Source organism: Jaculus jaculus, chromosome 11 (genome assembly GCF_020740685.1).
Source record: "Jaculus jaculus isolate mJacJac1 chromosome 11, mJacJac1.mat.Y.cur, whole genome shotgun sequence".
Classification (NCBI taxonomy): Eukaryota; Metazoa; Chordata; class Mammalia; order Rodentia; family Dipodidae; genus Jaculus; species Jaculus jaculus.
Genome location: NC_059112.1, coordinates 55,650,739 through 55,672,833, shown reverse-complemented (window position 1 = coordinate 55,672,833; position 22,095 = coordinate 55,650,739). Strand labels below are relative to the sequence as shown.

General features: G+C 47.2%; 1 protein-coding gene across 5 annotated transcripts; it reads right to left on the bottom strand.

The window, feature by feature from the left end:
- Nucleotides 1–313: 313 nt before the first annotated feature.
- On the bottom strand, nt 314–21,986 carry Tmem175 (transmembrane protein 175). 5 transcript variants are annotated; one of them, XM_004656053.2, is made up of 11 exons: nt 21,832–21,986; nt 12,394–12,573; nt 12,180–12,218; nt 8,615–8,712; nt 7,173–7,224; nt 6,805–6,840; nt 5,972–6,055; nt 5,486–5,650; nt 2,780–2,858; nt 2,356–2,491; nt 314–1,094 (listed from the first exon to the last, which is right to left on the bottom strand). In XM_004656053.2, exons 2-11 carry the CDS (start codon nt 12,544–12,546, stop codon nt 428–430), a joined length of 1,509 nt encoding a protein of 502 aa, XP_004656110.2. In that variant the 5' UTR covers nt 12,547–12,573; nt 21,832–21,986; the 3' UTR covers nt 314–427. The 5 variants fall into 5 exon arrangements, with proteins under 5 accessions (XP_004656110.2, XP_045017659.1, XP_045017660.1 ...); XM_045161724.1 differs by lacking the exon at nt 5,972–6,055; XM_045161725.1 differs by lacking the exons at nt 7,173–7,224; nt 8,615–8,712.
- Nucleotides 21,987–22,095: the final 109 nt, after the last annotated feature.

Genomic DNA, 22,095 nt, shown 5'->3' with positions numbered 1-22,095 from the left:
TGGTTTTGTTCAACCGGTGTGTGGGGATGTGGGCCAGACAGCAGCTTCCCTGCTTGACTAGCTGATTCAGAGGAACCACCACCCTAGGAGCCCAGGCAAAGCAGTAGTCTTTGTGTGGCCACATGCAGGACAGCACAGGTAGTTGGGATGGGACTCTGATCTGGTTGGGTCATTGATTTAAGTAAGATCCCAGTGTGTGTTCAGGTTAATCAGAGATAGGTCACCTCAATGGCAACAACTGGAATGAGTAAAGTGGGTGGGAAGAGTAATAAAAATGGGCTCCATGAAATTTCTGACTGCAAAAACACAAACATCAAACATATCTTGGTATTTCACAATAGAAACAATACCAGCCAATAAACCACAGCCCCGTGGCCATGTGGCCCCCTTCAGTCTGCCTAGGATGGCAAGTATAGCTTTCTTGGTGCTAGCAGGGGGCAGGCAGGAGCTGGGACTGTGCCTCGGGCTCACCCTGGTCGGGTTGGGGGTGCTGTGGCCGGAGGCTTCGTATAACTTGCAGACCTGCCAGGGCGAGGCGCACAAGGAGGCGCAGCAGTAGGAACGCAAAGGGCACTGAGATCTGCATGAGGTGGAAAATGGCTGTGCTGAACCGGCTCAGCAGGCAGGTGGCAGCAAAGGCTAGCAGGCTGGCACAGGGGTACAGAGCAAGCTTGGCAAACATGAACGCATGCTCCTGCCCACCAAACCGCACAGCTGGCTGTAGCGTCTCCACCTGGTGCAACAGGGCAGCAGTCCAGATGGCAAACTGGAAGATGCTAGCCAAGAAGATGATGGCACAGCTGACACGCACACGCTCGAGCTCATCACGGGGCTGCCGGGCGAAGGCTGATGTCTGCTGATAGGCCAGCGGCAGGCCACCCACAAACGCCAGGGACAGAGCGTTGAGCAGCCCCATGGTCTGTGTGGCCTTTCGGACATGCAGGAAGAGTGAATGGTGGGCAAACCAGAGCAGACCCACTGTGGCGAAGGAACCAAAGTATGCCAGGAACTGTGGCCCATAGGCACCCAGGGCACTCACGAGGCTGCCGTGGAACTTGTCTTGCACATCCTTAGGATCCGGAACATTGTCCTCACTGGGAAGCATAAATAAATGGCATTTCTAACAGCCCCCCATAGTTGCTAAGCCCAGGGGATAGGCCAAGCATCACAAAGTCAATTTAAGATGACATGCACACTACCATGCCAATGTTTCCTACACTGTATTTATATATACTGAGCACACTAGTTACCTCCATTCTTCACCCAAAATGCTAATTTAACTGTATGTATATTCTTTGCCAACTAGCTCCTGCCCCAACCACAGTCTCTTGGTTGGAGGTAAGCCATCCAGGCCCTGGCTACAGGTAATATTACAGGCAAAGGCATATATATTATTCTGGAAAGTTTCTTAAGCCTAGACCTCAGAAATCAGGTACTCATAAACATTTACTTCTATTTTATAACAATTCACGAATTTTCAGGAGAATCTGACTGTCATACAGATGTTTAATGAAATGAGTGCACTGGCAAGTGACTGAGGAACAATAGGCAGAAGGTTAAGACTGAAAAGCAAAGAGACACTTGGAAATAAAAGCAAGCATTCAGATTAGGGCTCCAACAGGTTTTCAATGGAGCCAGACCATGCAGAAGAGGCACCAAAGGAAGCAAGAATCAGCTAGAAAAGACACGGGAGAGGGCTGAGACCTTGGGAGCTTCATGGGCCCTTGGAGCACAGGTCTGGGATGAGAAGCACAAAATGGCCCTGGAGAAGTGCCTCTTGGGCTTAGCGGTTAAGGCATTCACCTGTGAAGCCCAAAGACTTAGGTTGGATTCCCCAGTACTCACAGAGAGAGATGCACAAGGTGATGCATACGTCTCGTTTGTTTGCAGTGGCTAGAAACCCTGGTGTGCCCACTCTATCTGCTTCTCTTTCTCTCAAATAAATAAATGAAGTAATTTTAAAAATTGTCCAGGCATGGTGGCACATGCCTTTAATCCCAACACTTGGGAGGCAGAGGTAGGAGGATTGCCGGGAGTTTGAGGCCACCTGGAGACTACAGTGAATTCTAGGTCAGCCTGGGCTAAAGCGAGCCCTACCTTGAGAAAACAAAAATTTTACAAAGTGCCTCTTCCTGGTGCCCAGCCTCCACTTGTGCTTTCAGGTTGGAAGTTACTGGAAGGGGAGGCTCCATTCTTGGAAGCCCTGCCCTCCTTGGGATGCACCCCTCTCCCTTGTACCCAAGAGGAGGCTGGCACTGCATGACACCTTTCTAGACTTCCTAGGACAAGACAGTAGGACCCAGAGATATACTTCCACCTGGAAAATGGGCCAGGACAGCAGAGTTGGGATCTCACCAGATGTCCAGGATGAGCAGTGTGGCCACAATGGCATAGACACCGTCACTGAAGGCTTCTACTCGCTCTTTGCTGAGAGGTGCATGTAGGTCAAAGCTGAAGGGCTGCACACTGTGATCTGGAGGCTCCATGCGGCCTGTGGAGATGCCAGAGTAGCAGCTGGCCTGCTTGGGGGACTGGTGGGCCAGCATAGCCACCATGGGACTGGGAACATGCAGGCAAGGAGAGGAAAACAAGGCAGGGATGTTGAAGGGCAGGAAGCGGCTGGGGCCCAGTGAGCTGAATCAGGACTACAAACCAAAGGACAAGGCCTGAGCCCCCACACAGTGATGGCTTGCCCATATCCAGTGGTCCTTTGGAAGTGGCCTTAGACCTGGTGGCACTCCCAGGCATACTCAGGGTAGAGGTGAGCATGACTACCTACCCATGAACTTGTCTTTGCACCAGCTGGTGGCCTTGCTGATGTGAGGGAGGAAGATGACAGTCACCATCAACAGATATGACTGTGGGAAGACACAACATGTCAGGGTCTGCCTTTGGGCACAGCCTGCTCATCATTTGATGCCTGGTTCTTCCTCTCAACTCAAAAGGGTAGGGCAGCCATAGTGACAGCAGAAAAGCTAGGGAATTGTCCTTTGTGGAAATGAACCATGTTCCAAGTGAGAGGACAACACTGTGGTAGGACAGAGGTGGAGGGATGCTTACCAGTCATGTACCTGGCAAAAATTCAGGGTCCAGAATACATAAAGGGCAGTCACAGCTCACCAACAAAAGATAAATACCCCAAGCCAGGTGTGGTGGCACTGCCTTTAAACCCAGCACTCGGGAGGCAGAGGTAGGAGGATTGCTTTGACTTAAAGGCCACCCTGAGACTACATAGTGAATTCCAGGTCAGCCTGGGCTATAGTGAGACCTTACCTTTGGGGGTGGGGAGGAGAGAGATAAACACCCCAGGTAATAAATGGGGACATATTTAGAAAGCCATGCATCTAAAAATATGCAAATGATCAACAGGCCACAGAAAGGTATTTAAGGGCTGGAGAGATAGATTAGCAGTTAAGGCGCTTGCCTGCAAAGCCTAAGGACCCAGGTTCAATTCCCCAGGACCCACATTAGCCAGATGAGCAAGGTGGTACATGAGGCTTTAGTTTGCTTGTGTGGCTAGAGACCCTGATATGCCCATTTGTCTCTTTCTAATGAATAAATACTTCTATTTATCTATTTTTTTGTGTTTTGTTTTTTCAAGGTAGGATTTTTCCTGAGTGCTGGGATTAAAGGTGTGTGCTACTTGGGAGGCAGAGTTAGGAGGGTGGACATGAGTTCAAAGCCACCCTGAGACTACACAGTGAATTCCAGGGTCAGCCTGGGCTAGAGATCCTTCCTCCAAAAAAAAAAAAAAAAAAAAAAAAAAAAGGGCTGGAGAGATGGCTTAGCGGTTAAGCGCTTGCCTGTGAAGCCTAAGGACCCCGGTTCGAGGCTCGGTTCCCCAGGTCCCACGTTAGCCAGATGCACAAGGGGGCGCACGCGTCTGGAGTTCGTTTGCAGAGGCTGGAAGCCCTGGCGCGCCCATTCTCTCTCTCTCCCTCTCGCTGTCCTTCTCTCTGTGTCTGTCGCTCTCAAATAAATAAATAAAAATTTTTAAAAATAAAAAAAAAAGTGTTTAGGTCACGGATGAGCCTAATAATGGTACCAAACTGCCTGTATTTGCTGAATAGAAAATAATTAAAAAAATTTTTTTTAAAATTTTTAAACTCTTCAAAGAAAACAAATTATAATCACAATGACCCCACTGGGATGGTTTGAGTCACAATGTAACAGGTTTTGTTGGGACTTGGAGAAAGTGGGACCTCTTGCATATCTCTTGGGAATGTAAATAGTGTAGCTACTTGGAAAATAGCATCTAATTTCTCAAAAAAAAAAAAAAAAAAGAAAGAAAGAAAAGAAAAAGCAGAATGACCACATGATACAGCAACTTGGAATACAGTTATTCACAGAAACACCACTCACAACAGCCCTAAGGCAGAAGCAGCCCAAGTGTTAATTAACTAAGGAACAAGGGGCAAACTGGCTCCACCTTATATGGCTGTCTCTGGGCAAGTACAGGAATGAAATTTCAAAGTACGCACTAACAGACAAACTCTGAGAACACGACACAGCCTGTGCTGCTGGCCACCTGTCCCACTTGTCCTCCAGGTGGTTCTGTGCCACTGTCCCTTTGCGTCTGTTCTTTTCTGTTTCACTAACATCCAACAAAATTTCTAAGTGGGGCTGGAGAGATGACTTAGCAGCTAAGGCACTTGCCTGCAAAGCCAAAGGACCCAGGTTCTATTCCCTGGTAACCCATGTAAGCCAGATGCACAAGGTGGTGCATGTTTCTGAAGTTAGTTTGCATTTACGACCGTATCACCCTGAACATGCCTGATGATCTTGTCTGAAGTTCATTTGTAATGGCTGAACACCCTGGTGTACCCATTCTCCACTGCTTTTTCTCTCAAGTAAAAAAAAATCAAAAATCTCTGAGTGGCAGGGCATGGTGGTGCATATCTTTAATCCCAGCACTCAGAAAGCAGAGGAGGATTACCATGAATTGGAGGCTGAGACTACACAGTGACTTCCAGGTCAGCCTGGGCTACAGCAAGACCCTACCGCGAAAAACCAAAACAATCAATCTCTGAAGAAACCAAGGCAACAAGCTAGCAAGGCTCCTGACTTCACACTAGACATATCCACTTTGCTTTTCCACCTCACCTGCTCGGCTAAGTGCTTCCTAGACAGTGTTCTGTTCTGCCCCACCCAGCCTGCGGCTCTGGATCCTACCTTCTCAACCTACACCTTGTGTTCTCATGTCAAAGTAAACAACCTACCTTAAGGAGGGCCTCTGCACCAGCCAGAGGCCCTCATCAGCCCCTCTGCTCTAAGCCTGCAATGCTCTTGACATGCTTACTAAACATTTAAGACTCAACATTACTCACTTTTCCACAATTCTTAGGATGCTTTGTTTTGAAAGTTCTATGTGTTTCAGTAGCACTCAAATTGGCCTTGCCCAAGCCAGCTTAGTCCTCCTTGAAAAAGCTCCTCTTTTAACTTTTTCAATTGGGCTAAGCTCCCCGCAGAGGCTCCCAGTACTCACCATGGGGTAGAAGAAAAGGGAGAAGACAGCCGCAACAAGGCATAGTGCTGGGCCACGGAGCACAAGGCACAGGATGCGCTGCCTTGACAGAGCTCTCTGTGGGGAGCACTGGATCTGTGGGCTCAACAGGTGTGGGAAGTGGAAGGCATAACTCACAATCAGCGCCTGTGGGAAAGACAGGCAAGAGGGCACTGTTTGACAGGCAGAGGAAGCACCATGTCCAATCAACCCTTGAGCAAAATGTACACATTTTCAGGGGACCCAGGACCCACACCCATGTAGGTTCCCACACTGGGATATTCTAAGAACCTGAGGTGAGGCCCTTCCTAGCTTCTAGTCAACAAGGCAGAGCCCAGGACATACCACAGCCCCAAGTGTTAACAGGCAGAACCTGGGATTATTGGAATAAGGAAGGTCAAGACACTAACAACCACTTGCATGCCCTATGGTAATCAAATTCCCACACCTGATGGGTCCCAGCCATACCTGCACGGCCCCAATGGTAATCACACACACGCAGAACAGGAAGATGCCCAGGGGCACATCAGGAAATGTCACCATTAGAGAAAACTGTCAAAAGAAGCCCCACGAAAAACCCCGAAGGCAATCAGAGTTCCCATACCCTGAGATGGGGTTCAATGTGCCTCACTGTCTCTGTGTTGGACACCAGGAAGGAGAATGTCTTAGAGTGGGAACAACTGTGTGGGGTGGGTCTGTCCATAGCCCTCTAGCAGAGCAATTTGCCCATTGCACTTCAGGCCTTTAATGACGAAGTGTAGCCAGATGTGGTGGTGTGTACGCCTTTGATCCCAGCACTGAGGAGGCAGAGATAGGAGGATTGCTGTGAGTTTGGGGCCACCCTGAACCTAAGTACATAGTGAATTCCAGGTTAGCCTGGGCTAGAGTGAGACCCTACCTCAAAAACCAAAAAGGAGGGAAAAAAAAAAAGCCAATGTCACCAACTCACACAAAATCCTCTATCTGAAGTTTGTGTCATAGCCCTGCATGCTTGGGTCAGTGGCCCAATCAGAATTACAAATACTCCTTTGGCCTTCTTGATAGGGGTCATGGAGGGCAACAGGTGGGAGCATGGGGCATCAGGGGTCCTTTCCTCAGTGTCCTCTGCTTCCAGGAGCCCCAAGCTTCCTTCTCTACTCAGCTCAAAGCCCCAGTCAGTCCCCAACCACTAGCTCCATACCTTGGAACCCTCTCTTCTCTTTGTAGTCTGTGACTAAGGCCCTGAACTATTATCTACATTTCTGAGGCTAGTCACACACAGGTGGTGCTCAAGGAGGTGGGGGGTGATCATCATTACTTACTGTGTAGGGTAGAAGGGTAATTGTCATCATGCAGGCCTAGAGGGAGGAGGGAAGGAAGGAGGAAGGTCACAGTCACCATGAAGCCTGGAGAGGAGGAGGAAGAGGGCACCCCAGGACAGTAGCAAAAAGCCACAGGCCCCCACCATCCCAGAGTAGGCACCAGGCCTCCCCCCTAGTTGTTGGGCTGGTGATTCAGAAGCCAAGCTCAGACCCTGCAGAAGCGAGTGCCCATCTGGGACAGATGGACACCCAGGGTTCATCTGAGGGGCAGCCTAGAATGGATAGATTCTAGGCTGCAAGGACCCATATCCTCTCCCTCTTCCAGGGTAAGAGGCTAAATTACAGTTAAAAGGATAGGAATAACTCACCAGGTTGAGCAAGGCAAGTGTATCATCTATTTTCCCAACAACCTGGAATAATCTAAAGTTGGGAAAAGCAAAAGATGGATCCATCATTCAAATGTGATTCCAATAAAATTAATAAAACTTTCTCCAGTATTTTCTAGTTAAAAACTTTCTCTAGTATTTTCTAGTCATTAAAGATGTTTTTTGGCCAAATTTAAAGTATTACCTAGTATATAGAGTTTAGCAATTTCAAAGAAAACATTAGTTCTATGGGAAGCACTTGCCTTCCCACATGCTCTTCCTATTATTCCACTCCTAATTACAGCACTGTGCTTTAAATAGAAGCAATCTGCAGGAACCATACGGGTGCTCTTGGGGGCAGTTCACAGAATGCCTCTTGAAGCAGGCTTATGCACAGAAGTTGGGGACTTGACTTCCATCAGGGAAGGCCTTACTAAGGCAGGACAAGCAAGTTGGCCTATGAGCTGCCTGTTCCAGGAGGCATGCCCAGCCATGCTCTGGGAAATACCCTCCGAAAATGTAGAGCTTGAGTCCATCATACAGTACATTTGTTCTTCAGGCCTCACATCTAAAATCCATTTTGAAGAAAGAATTTTCTCATTGTTATTATCCCCACCCCACCCCCTTCCCCAGGGATTTCATCACTAAACTTGTTGAAACTGGCTATTTAACAGAAACTACAATGTAAACAGAAAATGGAAAAGAGCATCATCCATCACTAGGAACATGAGACTAGCCTGCCAAGAGCCTTTAAGTCTCTCCTCCCACTTGGCCCATGCCACGGGGTTTCCCAAGAGGCCTTGATTCAGCTCGGGATGCTACCCATCTTCTCTGAAGACATGGTCTTCTGATGGATCAGGCTCAGCTGAGCTGCTGTTCCCAGCCTGGGAGCTGTCTTCAGCTGGTGGCACTATGACATAAGCTCACAAGCTGAGGTCTTCACTAACAAGGCAAACAGGAAAGACCATAGCCCTTGAGACAGAGATGGTAGCTCTGCTAGCTTTCTGCTGGCATTGGGACCATGTATGAGCAGGATGCAGAGCAGAAGTGAAATTTCTCAGAGGCTTCCTGGGCCCAAGCCCATCTGTTGATGTGCTTTAGGGGGTGTGGTCCCTGATGAGTGAATGAGGCTGGTACAAGGAAGCCAAGCCAAGAGCACAGCTCAACAGGTATCCACCAGGCTGTGAGTTTCTGAAGCATGTGGCAACAAGAACCACCTGAGTGTAGCGAGTAGAGGGCCACCTGTCCATCATTTTGCTAAGAATAAATATGTAAATGTAAAACCAGTCTGCAGAATTTTCAAGGGCAGTGCAAATGCTTAACAGAATCTGTGAACTTTTCTGCATCCTAAGCATGCTCTGCAGTGCTGCAGCTGCCCAGTGTCCCCCTCCTGCCCCAAGCAAGTAGGACTAGGAGGACCCTGCTTCAGAAAGCCTGGCCCCTACCTGGTGTGTGCTGCCCAGGCCACAGTTACAATTAGAAATGTCATCAGGTAGACAGCGATCCTGGTTGCTAGAAGTTTCTGTATACTTTTGTCAAACTGCTGTATGGAAAGAGCACTGCTATTAGGACAAAGTTACACATGTAACCTGACTATGCCATTTCAAGGCACGGCCTAACACCAGAGCTGAACGGGATGAAGAATCAAGCACCAAGCCTCTGAATGCACTCAGCGTGTGTCTGCTCCCAGTCTGGCCCACTGTACAGGCTCCACCCCCACCCCTCAGAGGTATGTTTTGCAGACAGTTTTCCCAAAGAAATATCAGCTCTTGAGGTCTTTTGCCAAGCATGTTGCCACAGGGTTCAATACCATCACCTGAAGTGGCAAAGGGTACTGGTTTTCTGGTCTGCTATATGGAGTCAATCTAGGGATTCTAACAGTCACAACAGAAGGGATAGAAGGGCAAAGGGCCTCCAGACCTTTCACAAACTTACTAGTTGCCTCCCCCTGGGGCTTCAACATGTAACTGAGTGTGGTGGCTCAAGACTTCAGTCCTAGCACTCAGGAAGCTGAGCTCCTGTAGGAGATCGCTGTAAGTTTGAGACCAGCTTGGGCTACTGAGTGGTTTCCAGGACAGCCTGGGCTAGAGTGAAAACCTACCTCAAAAAAACCAAAAAAAAGCTGGAGAGATGGCTTAGCAATTAAGGCACTTCCCTGCGAAGCCTAAGGACCTTGGTTTAATTCCCCAGCACTGACAAAAGCCAGATACACATAGTGGTACATGCATCTGGAGTTTATTTACGGTGGCTAGAGGCTCTGGCACACCCATTCTCTCTCTGCTTGCAATTAAAAATACTTTTTAAGCAAAAAAAAAAAAAAAAAAAAAAGTCCCATATGAGTTTTTTTTTTTCCCCTTCAAGTAGGGGTTTCACTCTAGCCCAGGCTGACTTGCAACTCACTCTGTAGTTCCAGGCTGGCATCAAATTCACAGTGATCCAATTGCCTCTATCCCATGAGTGCTGGGATTAAATATGTGCACCATCATGCCCAGTTTCTACACAGGAATTTTAGAGAAGCATGAGCATTTAAATCACAGCAGTGTCAGACTGGGCACTTCCTGGGCTAATAATTCCAAATAGCTATGGAAACACCTCTAAAAGTTCACAGAGGGATTACAGGTGGATACTGCCTGAGGGACTGCAGCTGGAACAGATACAGAGCCTAGTATGTCAGCAGAAAATGTCAATCAGCAGAATTCTTATCTTTGAACTCATGAGAAGGGGTTTTACTTTTGTTTTTGTTTTTTCGAGGCAGGGTCTCACTCTGGCCCAGAGTGACCTGCAATTCACTCTGCAGTCTCAGGATGGCCTTGAACTCACGGCAATCCTCCTACCTCTGTCTTCTCAATAAAGGCATGTGTCACCACGCCCGGCATAAGGTAGTTTTGCCCATTTCTGAGCAGCACGGGTTGGGGGGGGGTGAATCTGTATGTGTTTGGGCATACCAGGGCCTTCTCCTGCCTCTGCAAACAAACTCTAGATGTATGTGTCACTTTGTGCATCTGGCTTTATGTAGGTATGGGGGAGTTGAACAGGAGGCTTTGCAAGTAAGCACTAACCACTGAGAGCCCTCCCCAGCCCCAAAATTTACTTTTTTGGGGGAGAGAGGGTTGAAGTAGTCTTATTCTAGTCCAGACTGATCTGAACTCACCTGTAGCCCAGGTTGGCCTCAAACTCATAGCAACCTTCCTACTTCACCCTCCTGAGTGCTGGGATTAAAGGTCTGTGCCACCACACCCTGCCTGGCTTTTTTTTTTTTTCCCCCCAGGGTAGGGTCTCACTCGAGCTCAGGCTGACCCAGAATTCACTATGTAGTCTCAGGGTAGCCTCAAAATCATGGCAATCCTCTTACCTCTGCCTCCCAAGTGCTGGGATTAAAGGAGTGCACCACCACGCCCGGCTCTGGCTTATTTTTATTTATTTTGAGACAGGGTTTCCTAAATTACCCAGGCTGCCCTTGAAGTCACAATCCCTCCTGCCCTAGCCTTCCAAGTAGTTAAGATTGCAGGCATATGCCATCAGGTGTGGCAATGAAGTCATTTTTTTTCTTTTCTTTTTTTTGTTTGAGGTAGGGTCTCACTCTAGCCCAGGCTGACCTGGAATTCAGTATGAACTAGGGTATTTAAATTCCACAGCTCTTTTCACTAACAGAGTGAGCACAGCTGTAAAGACCTTTATGCCCTGGGAGGTGTGCATGGCCCCAGCACCTACTAGCCCCTCTTCCTTCCACAAATGTCCTATCTGGGTGCATCCCACAGACTCTCAGAGACATTCTAAGATCCATTCTAAGGACACAAAGACTTAGCACTGAAAAGTCAGTCTTCAAGATGACCCTCATCATAAGAGACAAATGGTCCAGCATGTTGGACATACCTTTGACAAGCAGCAATTTCCTGCTGGGAAATGCTCCTGGGATTTCCCATGTTCCTGGTCTTGGCACCTCACATCAACCCTGTTCTGAATTTGTGCCTAGGCAAGCATCTCATGACATGCTGAATTAAGCATGCTGCTGGCCCACAAGAGACCTTACTCTCCTAAGCAGCCATTGGCAGGCACTTTTCCCTCAGAACAAACTGGAGTACAACACAAGTGTAGTCTGATGCTTAGGTCCCTAAAAGCATTTTAATTATGTCACTACAGCAGTGTTGTAACCATCTCTCTATAGTACAAAAGTGAAACCTCAGCAGCTCTAAGTATGGCTGATGCCAAACCACAGTGTGGCTGAGCCTGCTGGGTGCAACTGCATCCTCACTACTCCAGAACTCACAGCACCTATCAGGCTAGCATGATGGCATATGGAGGAGACTGAGAGAGGCATCCAAAGCTGTCCACATCTCTTCCAGTCTTTTCACTTCTAAGGAGCCACCTGCTGCTAACTCATAAAAATTCACATAATGTTGCCTATAAACAAATACTTTAAAAAAGCTCTTCCGGGCTGGAGAGATGGCTTAGCGGTTGAGCGCTTGCCTGTGAAGCCTAAGGACCCCGGTTCGAGGCTCGGTTCCCCAGGTCCCACGTTAGCCAGATGCACAAGGGGGCGCACGCATCTGGAGTTCGTTTGCAGTGGCTGGAAGCCCTGGCGTGCCCATTCTCTTTCTCTCTTCCTCTATCTGTCTTTCTCTCTCTGTCTGTCGCTCTCAAATAAATAAATAAAAAATGAACAAAAACAAATTAAAAAAAAAAAAAAAGCTCTTCCTACTCCCCCAGGATGGTGTGGCACAGGTCTGGGGTGGACATGCTTCCACTGAGGAAGCTTCCCTCCCAGTGAAGGTACCGCTGCCTGTGGTCCACTCAGCATGAGAAAGCCCCCTCTGTAGGAACCTGGGCTTAAGCCCTCACACCCACAGCAGCACAGGGTGTGTTGTCAAGAGCAGCACAGTTATCCTGCTCCACTCTCTCAATGCACACCCTGCCTTGAGTTGTGCTGCATGCAGGGTGTGAGGCTGGTTCCTCCAGCCCAGGTTAGGTCTTCTCACTGGCCCATTGCACAAAGCAGAGTTGTCACATTACCTGCTCTGGTGAGATCTCTGTGTGGGTCACAGGCAGAATCTAAAGGAACAAAGACAAAAGGAACCAAGATACATTTCTTAGGCTGGGCACCCTTAGAGGTAGTGGTAGGTGGGCTCTTGACCAGTGTTGGGCAGTCCCCACCTGCCTGAAGGGCTTGGGTGCCCAAGGATGCTACAGAAACCAAGGGTAGGTCTGAGGTGGGCCTCATACTGACCATGACAGTGGCAATGATGGACAGCAATGCATCACTGAAGCCCAGCATTCGGTGGGAGCTCTGAGTCCTCTCCCTGGCATCCTCATCTCGCTTGCATGGGAGTGCATCTCCCTCAGCAATCACTGCTTGGTCCTGGGTCAGGGGCTCAGACATGATGGGCTATCTGGTAGTCACAAAAGCCTATAAAGAAATGTAGCATGGCAGTGGGGTCTTCCAGGTGGCCACGTTAGTGTGACAATGGTGTGGGGGAGTAGAATAGGGATACTTCACCAGGTAGTTCCCCTAAATTTCCAACCTTAGGCTAATAATATCAACATCAGACTTCACTAGTGAGCTCTGTGATTAGGGCAGACACACTTTGTCTTGATTTCTGTTAGGGGAAGGCACTGATGAAACAGGGTAGAGATAGCAGACCCTGTTACAAAAGAAGGCCTGAATCCCCAATGCCAATATCACTTTCTGCCCTATGAACTGCTTTCATCAGGCTTGAGTTCATAGTGCATGCTTGGCTGAGGTATAGACCAGGGATGTTTTCAAGTTTCAGGAATAGGTCTGAAGACAAGTGAGATGTCAACTCAAATAACCTCAGGGTAGGAGTGCCTCAGGAACAGAGGGCTGAGGTACAGACATGGTGGCCAGAGAGTACTCAGGACACGTGGAGCTGAATGCTTTGGACTGTGATATGCATAACAGTGGGAGAGATGCAAGCCATTCAGCAGCTGCAGAACATGGGAAGAGGGGCCACCACTGGGAAGTGTTTGCTGAGTCTCCACCTGCAATCAGGAGATAGGGAGCAGCAGTATTGCAAGAATGGCCACATGCACACACACATTTTGTATTTTTTTTTAATTTATTTTTTTATATTCAATTTATTTATTTCAGAGAAAGAGGGAGAGAGAGAATGGGCGACAGGGCCTCCAGCCACTACAAATGAACTCCAGACACATGTGTCCTCTTGTGCATCTGGCTAATATGGGTCCTAGGGAATTGAGCCTGGGTCCTTTGGCTTTGCAGGCAAATGCTTTAACTGCTAAGCCATTCCTCCAGCCCTGGAATTCACAACGGAGTCTCAGGGTGGCCTCGAACTCACAGCAATCCTCCTACCTCTGCCTCCTGAGTGCTGGGATTAAATGTACGTGCCACCACAAGTAGCTTTTTAAATTTTTTTTTGAAGATTTGTAAAATTTATTTATTTAGTCAGGTGTGGTGGTGCACGACTTTAATCCCAGCACTCGGGAGGCAGAGGTAGGAGGACTGCCGTGAGTTTGAGGCCACCCTGAGACTCCATCATGAATTCCAGGTCAGCCTGGGCTAGAATGAGACCCTACCTTGAAAAACCAAAATAAATAAATAATACACACACACACACACACACACAATTTACTTATTTATTAGAGACAAAGAGAGGGAGAGAGGGAGTTAGAATGGGCACGCTAGGGCCCCTAGCGACTGCAAACGAACTCTAGATGCATGTGCCACCATGTGCATCTGGCTTATGTGGGACCTGGAAAGTAGAACGAGGGTCCTTAGGCTTTGCAGGCATGTGCCTTAAACGCTAAGCCATTTCTCCAGCCCTTTTAATTTTTTTTTTTTTTTTTAATGAGAGAGAGAGAGAAAGTTGGTACATCAAGGCTTCTAGCCATTGCAAAACAAGTCCAGACACTTGCACCACCTTGTGTGCCTGGCTTGCGTGGATTCTGGGGAGATGGACCTGGTTCTTTAGGCTTTTCAGGTAAGTGCCTTAATCACGAAGGTATCTCTCCAGCACTATTTTTTGGTTTTATGAGGTAGGGTATTGCTCTAGTCCAGGCTGACCTGGAACTCACTCTGATCTCCTACCTTTGCTTCTCAAGTGCTAGGATTAGTGTAGGCCACTGTGCCTGACTAATTTTTTCTTTTTTTTAATGCTGAGAAGAGAAACATATGGCTTAGCAGTAAAGGCATTTGCCTGTAAAACCAAAGGACCTGGGTTTGATTCCCCAGGACCCACATAAGCCAGATGCACAAGGTGGCACATGTGTCTGGAGTTTGTTTGCAGTAACTGGAGGCCCTGGTGTGCCCATTCTCTGTGTATCTGTTAGTTTCTTTCCTTTTCTTTCTCAAATAAATAAATAAATAAATCAGGGCTGGAGAGATGGCTTAGCAGTAAAACTGTTTGCCTGCAAAGCCAAAGGACTCAGGTTCAATTCCCCAGAACCCATGTAAGCCAGATGCAGCAGGTGGCACAGGCGTCTGGAGTTCGTTTATAGCAGTTAAATGCCCTAGCATGCCCATTCTCTCTCTCTCAAATAAATAAATTAAAAATATTCATAGTGTTACACTATCTTCCTTCTTCATGATGATGCAGTCATGCAAGAGAAAAATGTGAACAGATCCATTAGCTCTAGAATAGCATGTGGTACATAGGTGGCTATGTGGTTTTAGTTACATTTCCTGCTTACTTTTTTAAATTTTTTGTTCATTTTTATTTATTTATTTGAGAGTGACAGAGAGAGAGGGAGACAGAGATAGAGACAGAAAGAGGCAGATAGAGAGAGAGAACGGGCGCATCAGGGCTTCCAGCCACTGCAAATGAACTCCAGATGCGTGCGCCCCCTTGTGCATCTGGCTAAGGTGGGTCCTGGGGAACTGAGCCCCGAACCGGGGTCCTCAGGCTTCACAGGCAAGCGCTTAACCGCTAAGCCATCTCTCCAGCCCTCCTGCTTACTTTTGTTTAAGGCTGTTTTTGCAGTGGAAAGCATTCCTCTGTGGTGCAATTCTGAGTCCCTCCACAAGTGTGTGACCACAGCCATAATTAAGGCTCAAGGATACTATTCCCAGCTGTCCCAACCAAGCTTCTCGAACCCAGACCTTGCCATTGGTCATCTCCAGAATGCCTTGCACATGTAGGCATACCCTGAGGGGCCCTTTCATTCCAACGTCCTCTACCCAAGCTTCACTATGTTGCTGGGAAGGTTGTTACACACTTCTATTTCTGTCATACTTCCACTGTGTGCTATATACTACCCCTACTGGCTCACCTATTCATAAGCAGAAAAACAATTCTGTTCCCAGTATTGGCACAGAGATAATGGAGTTCAGAAATAAGCCCATACATTTATGGTCAAATGATCCCCCCACCCCCTGTTTTTCAAGGTAGGGTCTCATTTTAGCCCAGGCCAACCCGGAATTCATTATGTAGTCTCAGGACGGCCTTGAACTCAGAGTGATCCTCCTACCTCTGCCTTTCAAGTGCTAGGATTAAAGGTGTGTACCACCAAACCTGGCTTCAAATGATTTTTTTTTTTTTTTTTTTTTGGACAAGGGGGCCAAGATTACTAAATGGCAGAAAGAATGGTCTTTTTAATAAATGGTATTGGGACAGTTGAATATCTACAAGCAAGAGAATGATGTTGGATCCTACTTATGCCAAACATCAAAGGAGCTCAAAAATGGATCAAAGAGCTGAATGTAATAGCTAAAACTATAAATCTTTTTAGAAGAAAATTTGGGGGTCAGGGTGGAGATGGTGGCTCAGCTTAGGTTAAAAGCACTTAAATGCAAAGCTTAACAGCCCAGGTTTAATTCTCTAGTACTCAGAGCCAGATGCAGACACATGCAGTTTATTTGCTGCAGCAGGAGACTCTTGGTATGCCTATATTCTCTCAAATAAATATGGGCTAGAGTGAGATACTACCTTGGAAAAACCAAAAAAAGAAAAAAAAAGCACAAACAAGTTGGGCATGGTGGCACAAACCTTTAATCCCAGCACACAGGAGGCAGAGTATGAGGATTCCATGAGCTGGAGGCCACCCTGGGACTACATGTTCAATTCCAGGTCAGCCTGGACTAGAGTAAAACTCTACCTTGAAAAACAAAACAAAACAAACAAAACCAATGGGCAAAGGGGCTGAAGAGATGGCTTAGTGGTTAAGGTTCTTGCCTGCAAAGCCTAAGGACCAGGGTTTGATTCCCCAGTACCAGTGTAAGCCAGATGTACAAGGTGATGCATGCATCTGGAGTTCTGTTTACAGTGGCTGGAGAGGCCCTAGCATGCCCGTTCTCTCTCTTTCAAATAAATAAAATATTTTTTTAAAGTGGGCAGAGGATGTGAGCAGATATTTTGCCAAAGAAGTTGTGTGTGACTGGCCAGTAATCACATGAAAAGATGATGAACAACAGGCTACAATAGTGAAAAACAAATGGAAACCATGATACAGTAAACTTTCAGGATGGCTGGAATAATAAAACTGTAACAAGTGAGAATGTGGTAAACTGTGGAACCTTTATGAAAACTGTGCTGGGATATAGCCACTGTGGAATACAGTATGACAGTTGCTCAAAATAAATAAATAAATAAATAAATGTAGAGGGTTGGAGGATTGGCTTAGCGGTTAAGGTTCTATCCTGCAAAGCCAAAGGACCTAGGTTTGATTCCCCAGAACCCATGTAAACCAGATGTACAAGGTGGCTCATCTTCTGGAGTTTGCTTGCTGTGACTGAAGGTCCTGGTGCGCCCATTCTCTTTCTCTCTCTCTAATAAACTAACTTTTTAAAATTTAAGTTAAAAAAAAGAGAAGCCAGGCATGGTGGCGCATGTCTTTAATCCCAGCACTCAGGAGGCAGAGGTAGGAGGATCGCCATGAGTTCAAGGCCACTCTGAGACTGCATAGTGAATTCCAGGTCAGCATGAGCTCGAGTGAGACCCTCCTTGAAAGACAAAAACAAAAACAAAAGAAAACAAGCCAGTATGGGGGTGCACACCTTTAATCCCAGCACTTGGGAGGCAGAGGTAGGAGGACTGCCATGAGTTTGAGGCCACCTTGAGACTACATACTGAATTCCAGGTCAGCTTGAGCTAGAGAAAGACCCTACCTCAGAAAACAAACAAACAAGCAATAAAAATAAAAGTAGAATTACCACAAGGTCTAGAAATTCCACTTCTAGGTATTCATAGGAACTGAAAGCAAGACTTACTGTCAAAAGGAAGCAACCCAAGCACTGAAGTAGTTAAATAGATAAAAAAGATATACGTGTACATACATCTACACCTACAACAGGGAATACTGTTTCACTTTAAAAAGAAATTCATAGCCGGGCGTGGTGGCACACGCCTTTAATCCCAGCACTAGGAAGGCAGAGGTAGGAGGATCATTGTGAGTTTCAGGCCTCCCTGAGACTACATAGTGAATTCCAGGTCAGCCTGGTTAAGGTGCTTGCTTACAAAACCAAAGAACCCAAGTTTGATTACTCAGTACCCACATAAAGCCAGATGCACAAGGTGGCTCATGTGTCTGAAATCTGCAGTGGCTGGGGGCCCTGGTGTACCCATTCTCTATCTTCTTCTCTCTCTTAAATATTTTTTTTCTCAAGGTAGGGTTTTGCTTTAGCCCAGACACCTGGAATTCACTAAGTAGCCTCAAACTCACAGCGATCCTACCTCTGCCTCCCAAGTGCTGAAATTAAAGGCATGTACCACCAGGTCCAGTGAGCATGCTTTTGTTACCTCTTACTTTGATATAAACTTTACTCTTTTAAATGCAAAAAGTTGGGAATGCTTAAATGACAGACATGGTGTATATGCGTGTAATCCTAGTATTTCGGATTAGGTAGAGACAGGATCATAAATTTGAGGCCAGTCTGGATTACATAGCAAAAAAGAAAAAAAGTGTACCTTACCAGTTACAAAGAACATGCCCAGCATCTATCACTTACATGTTCAGAACATGCCAGCTCTAAAAAATATATATATATTCTACTTGTTTATTTGAGAAAGAGAAAGATAAGGAGAGAGAATGAGAATGGGCACACCAGGGCCTCCAGTACTGCAAATGACCTCCAGGTGCTTGTGTCCCTTTGTGCATCTGGCTTATGTGGGTCCTGGAGAATTGACCTGGGATCCTTTGGCTTTGCAGGCAAATGCCTTAACCGCTGAGCTATCTCTCCAACCCCACCAGTTTTCTTTCTTTTTTTTTTTTTTTAATTTTACTTTATTGAGGTAGGGTCCCACTCTAGTCCAGGCTGACCTGGAACTCACTCTGTAGCCCCAGGCTGGCCATGAACTTGGTGATCCTTCTACCTATGTCTCCTGAGTGCCAAGATTAAAGACGTGTGCCACCATGCCCATCTTATATACCAGGTTTTTTGTTTGTTTGTTTTGTTTTGAGGTAGAGTCTTACTCCACCTCAGGGTGACCTGGAATTCACTATGTAGTTTCAGGGTGGCCTTGAACTCAGGGCAATCCTCCAACTTCTGCCTCCCAAATGCTGGGATTAAAGGCGTGTGCCACCACACCCAGCTGGAAAGATTCCCCCCCCCCACCCCCGAGGTAGGGTTTCACTCTAGCTCAGGCTATCCTGGATTTCACTAGGTAGTCTCAGGGTGGTCTCAAATTCATGGCAATCCTATCTCTGCCTCCCGAGTGCTGGGATTAAAGGTGTGTGCCACCATGCCCAGCTGAAAGACTTTTTTTTTTTTTTTTAAGGACAAATAAAGCTGGACATTCAAGTAAAACTGAACTGGAGGCTCATACTTCTAGGCTGCACTCTGCTGTACTGGCAGACCCAAGAAAGATAACACCTGACTGCAGTGAGCACCAGACAAACACAAGTTTAGGGACTGCTGGAGAACATCCTCAAATGGAGACTGCAAGAAAGTCTGAAACACTTCCACAAGATGGTAGTGACATGAGGACAGGATACATTTACCAAGCAACTAGGCATCGTTCCAAATAGCTCACATTTAATCTTTCTTGGAATTCTGTCTTGTAAGAATGCAAGGCAAGCAGGAAATGAATTGTGTATGCTTGTGCATGTAACAGTGACAGCCTGGTGTGCAGCAAAGTACAAGAGTTCGAGAAGGCAAACCTGAAGAAGCTGAGACATCACAGAGCCTTCTCTACCATCCTGGAGTCTGGAACTACCCTCGAAGACTGGAGTCCAGGAGTACTTTTTTTTCCTTCTTTCTTTCCTTCTTTCTTTCTTTCTCTCTCTCTCTCTCTCTCTCTCTCTTTCTTTGGTTTTTCACTCTTATCTCAGGCTGACCTGGAATTCACTATGTAGTCTCAGGTGGCCTTGAACTCTGCAATCCTTCTGCCTCCCAAATGCTGGGATTAAAGGCGTGCACCACCATTCCCCACCAGTCCTTTTCTTTACAAATAGTCAGATAGAACTCTTTTACCACATATGCAATGTGCAAAGATTTCCTCCAATCTTGGCTGCTTTTCCATTCCTTCAAGTTTTTATTTTAAAATAATTATTTATTTGAGCTGGAGAGATGGCTTAGCAGTTAAGGCATTTGTTAAACTGAAAGACCCAGGTTTGAATCCCCAGTACCCACATAAAGACCAATGCACAAGGTGGTGCATACGTCTAGAGTTCATTTGTAATGGCTGGAGTCCCTGGAATGCCCATTCTCTCTCTCAAATAAATACATATCTTTAAAAATATTTATTTGCAAGCACAGAGGTAGAGAATGTATGAATATGGATGTGCCAGGGCCTCTAGCCACTGCAAAGGAACTCCAGATGCATGCATCACTTTGTGCATCTGGCTTTACGTGGGTACTGGGGAATCAAATTCGGTCGTTAGGCTTTGCTCGGTAAGCACCTTAACCCCTGAGCCATCTACCTCTCCAGCCCTGTTCTATTTTTTTGAGTAGTGTTACATTTACAGACAAGTTGAGCATAAAGTATAGGGCTCCTTTATACACCTTTACAGTTCACTTCTTCATTAACACCTTCCATTAATATGATTTTGGCGGGGGGGGGGTACTTTTTAAGACTACATAGCTCAACTATGTAGTCTCTGGGTGGCCTCAAACTCTCAGCAATCCTCTCACTTCTGCCTCCTGAGTGTTGGGATTAAAGGTATGCACCACTATGCCCAGCTCAAAAAGTTGTTTTTAACAGCAGATGATGGAAAAGGTAAACTGTTGATTTGGGCTCTAAGATCCACTTTTCTTTTTTTTTTTTAAAAGGCAGGATTTTGCTCTAGCAAAATCTTTATTTTCAGACTGACTTCAAACTCATGGACTACCATGACCTCGCAAGTACCGAGATTAAAGGCAGGTGCCACCATGCGCGGCTTAGAATCCACTTTTTAGTTCAAGAATACATGCTCTATATACAAGGGGTTCCAACTTCACCTGGCTTTAGGGACCAGGAAGGTAAGAAGACAGTGATAGTTGTGGTAAGGCATATGCATGACTTCCTCTCACACCTCATGAGGAGGCAACTCTAGGTGATTGGTACTGCATAGTACTCGGGGTCCAATGTTCAGATTGGACTTTCTTTTTTACATTATTTATTTATTTGGGGGGGAGGGAAAGAGGGAGGGAGAGAAAGAAAATGAATAAGAATGGGCACACCAGGGCCTCCAGCCACTGAGAAAGACACGTGCCAATTTGTGCAGCTGGCCTACATGGGCACTGGGGAATTGAACCTAGGTCCTTAGGGTTTGCAGGCAAGCGCCTTAACCGCTAAGCAATCAATCCAGCCCTTTGTGTGTGTGGGGGGGGGGTGGTTAAAACTCTTCATTAAAAAAATTATTATTATTATTTTTGTTTTGTTTTTCAAGGCAAGGTCTCACTCTTGCTCAGGATGACCTAGAATTCACTATGTAGTCTCAGGATTGAACTCACGGCGATCCTCCTACCTCTGCCTGGGATTAGAGGCACGCGCCACCACGCCCGGCTCATTTATTTACTTTTGAACCAGAGTATGGGCGCGATAGGACCTCTAGCTGCTGCAAACAAACTCTAGACGCATACTCCACTTTGTGCATCAAGCTTTACGTAGGCACTGGGGAATTGAATTTAGGCCAATAGGCTTTGCAAGCAAGCGCCTTTAACCACTGAGCCACCTCTCCAGTCCAGTGGTTTTGAGACAAGAGTCTTCCTCTAGCTGAGGCTGGCCTCAAACTTAGGTCGGTTCTCCTACCTCGTGAGTGCCAGGATTCTAGGAGTGAGCCACCGCGCCCGGTTTAGAACTGCATTTTCTACACGGGTAGGGAAAGTAGGCCTAAACTTGTTTTTTTTTTTTTTTTTAAATTGAAGATCCCGCATTTTTTTAAATTTATTTGTTTATTTAAGAGCGACAGACACAGACAGAAAGACAGGTAGAGAGAGAATGGGCGCGCCAGGGCTTCCAGCCTCTGCAAACGAACTCCAGACGCGTGCGCCCCCTTGTGCATCTGGCTAACGTGGGACCTGGGGAACCGAGCCTCGAACCGGGGTCCTTAGGCCTCACAGGCAAGCGCTTAACCGCTACGCCATCTCTCCAGCCCCTAAACTTGTTTTTAAGTCTTCTATTGGTAGCAACTAGATTATCTGCAACTGTGTGGGCCAAAACCCAAGAATGTGTGTCCGGGTCCGTGGTCTCTATTCACCCGAGAACACAGCCCTCCCCGCTCCTGGGCAGTGGGGAACCCCCACACCCCGCGGGGCCCTGGCTTCCTTTACCTTGGAGGCATCAGGCGCGAGCGGTGGACGCCGGAGCAGTCCTCACCCAACGTCCCGCAACGCCCCAGCCCCCGCCGCAGAGCCCCGAGCCGGCGGGGAACGGCGGGACCGGGGGCCCGGGCAGAGAGCCGAGCGGCGCAGCCAGGCCTCCTCCGCGCCACGGCTCCCGTACTAAGGGTCCGCGAGCGCCCCGCCGGAAGTGCCCCGCCTGTGAGGCGGAAGTGAGAGTGAGCCCTTCCGCCAGCCGCGTAGGGGTGGGGACGG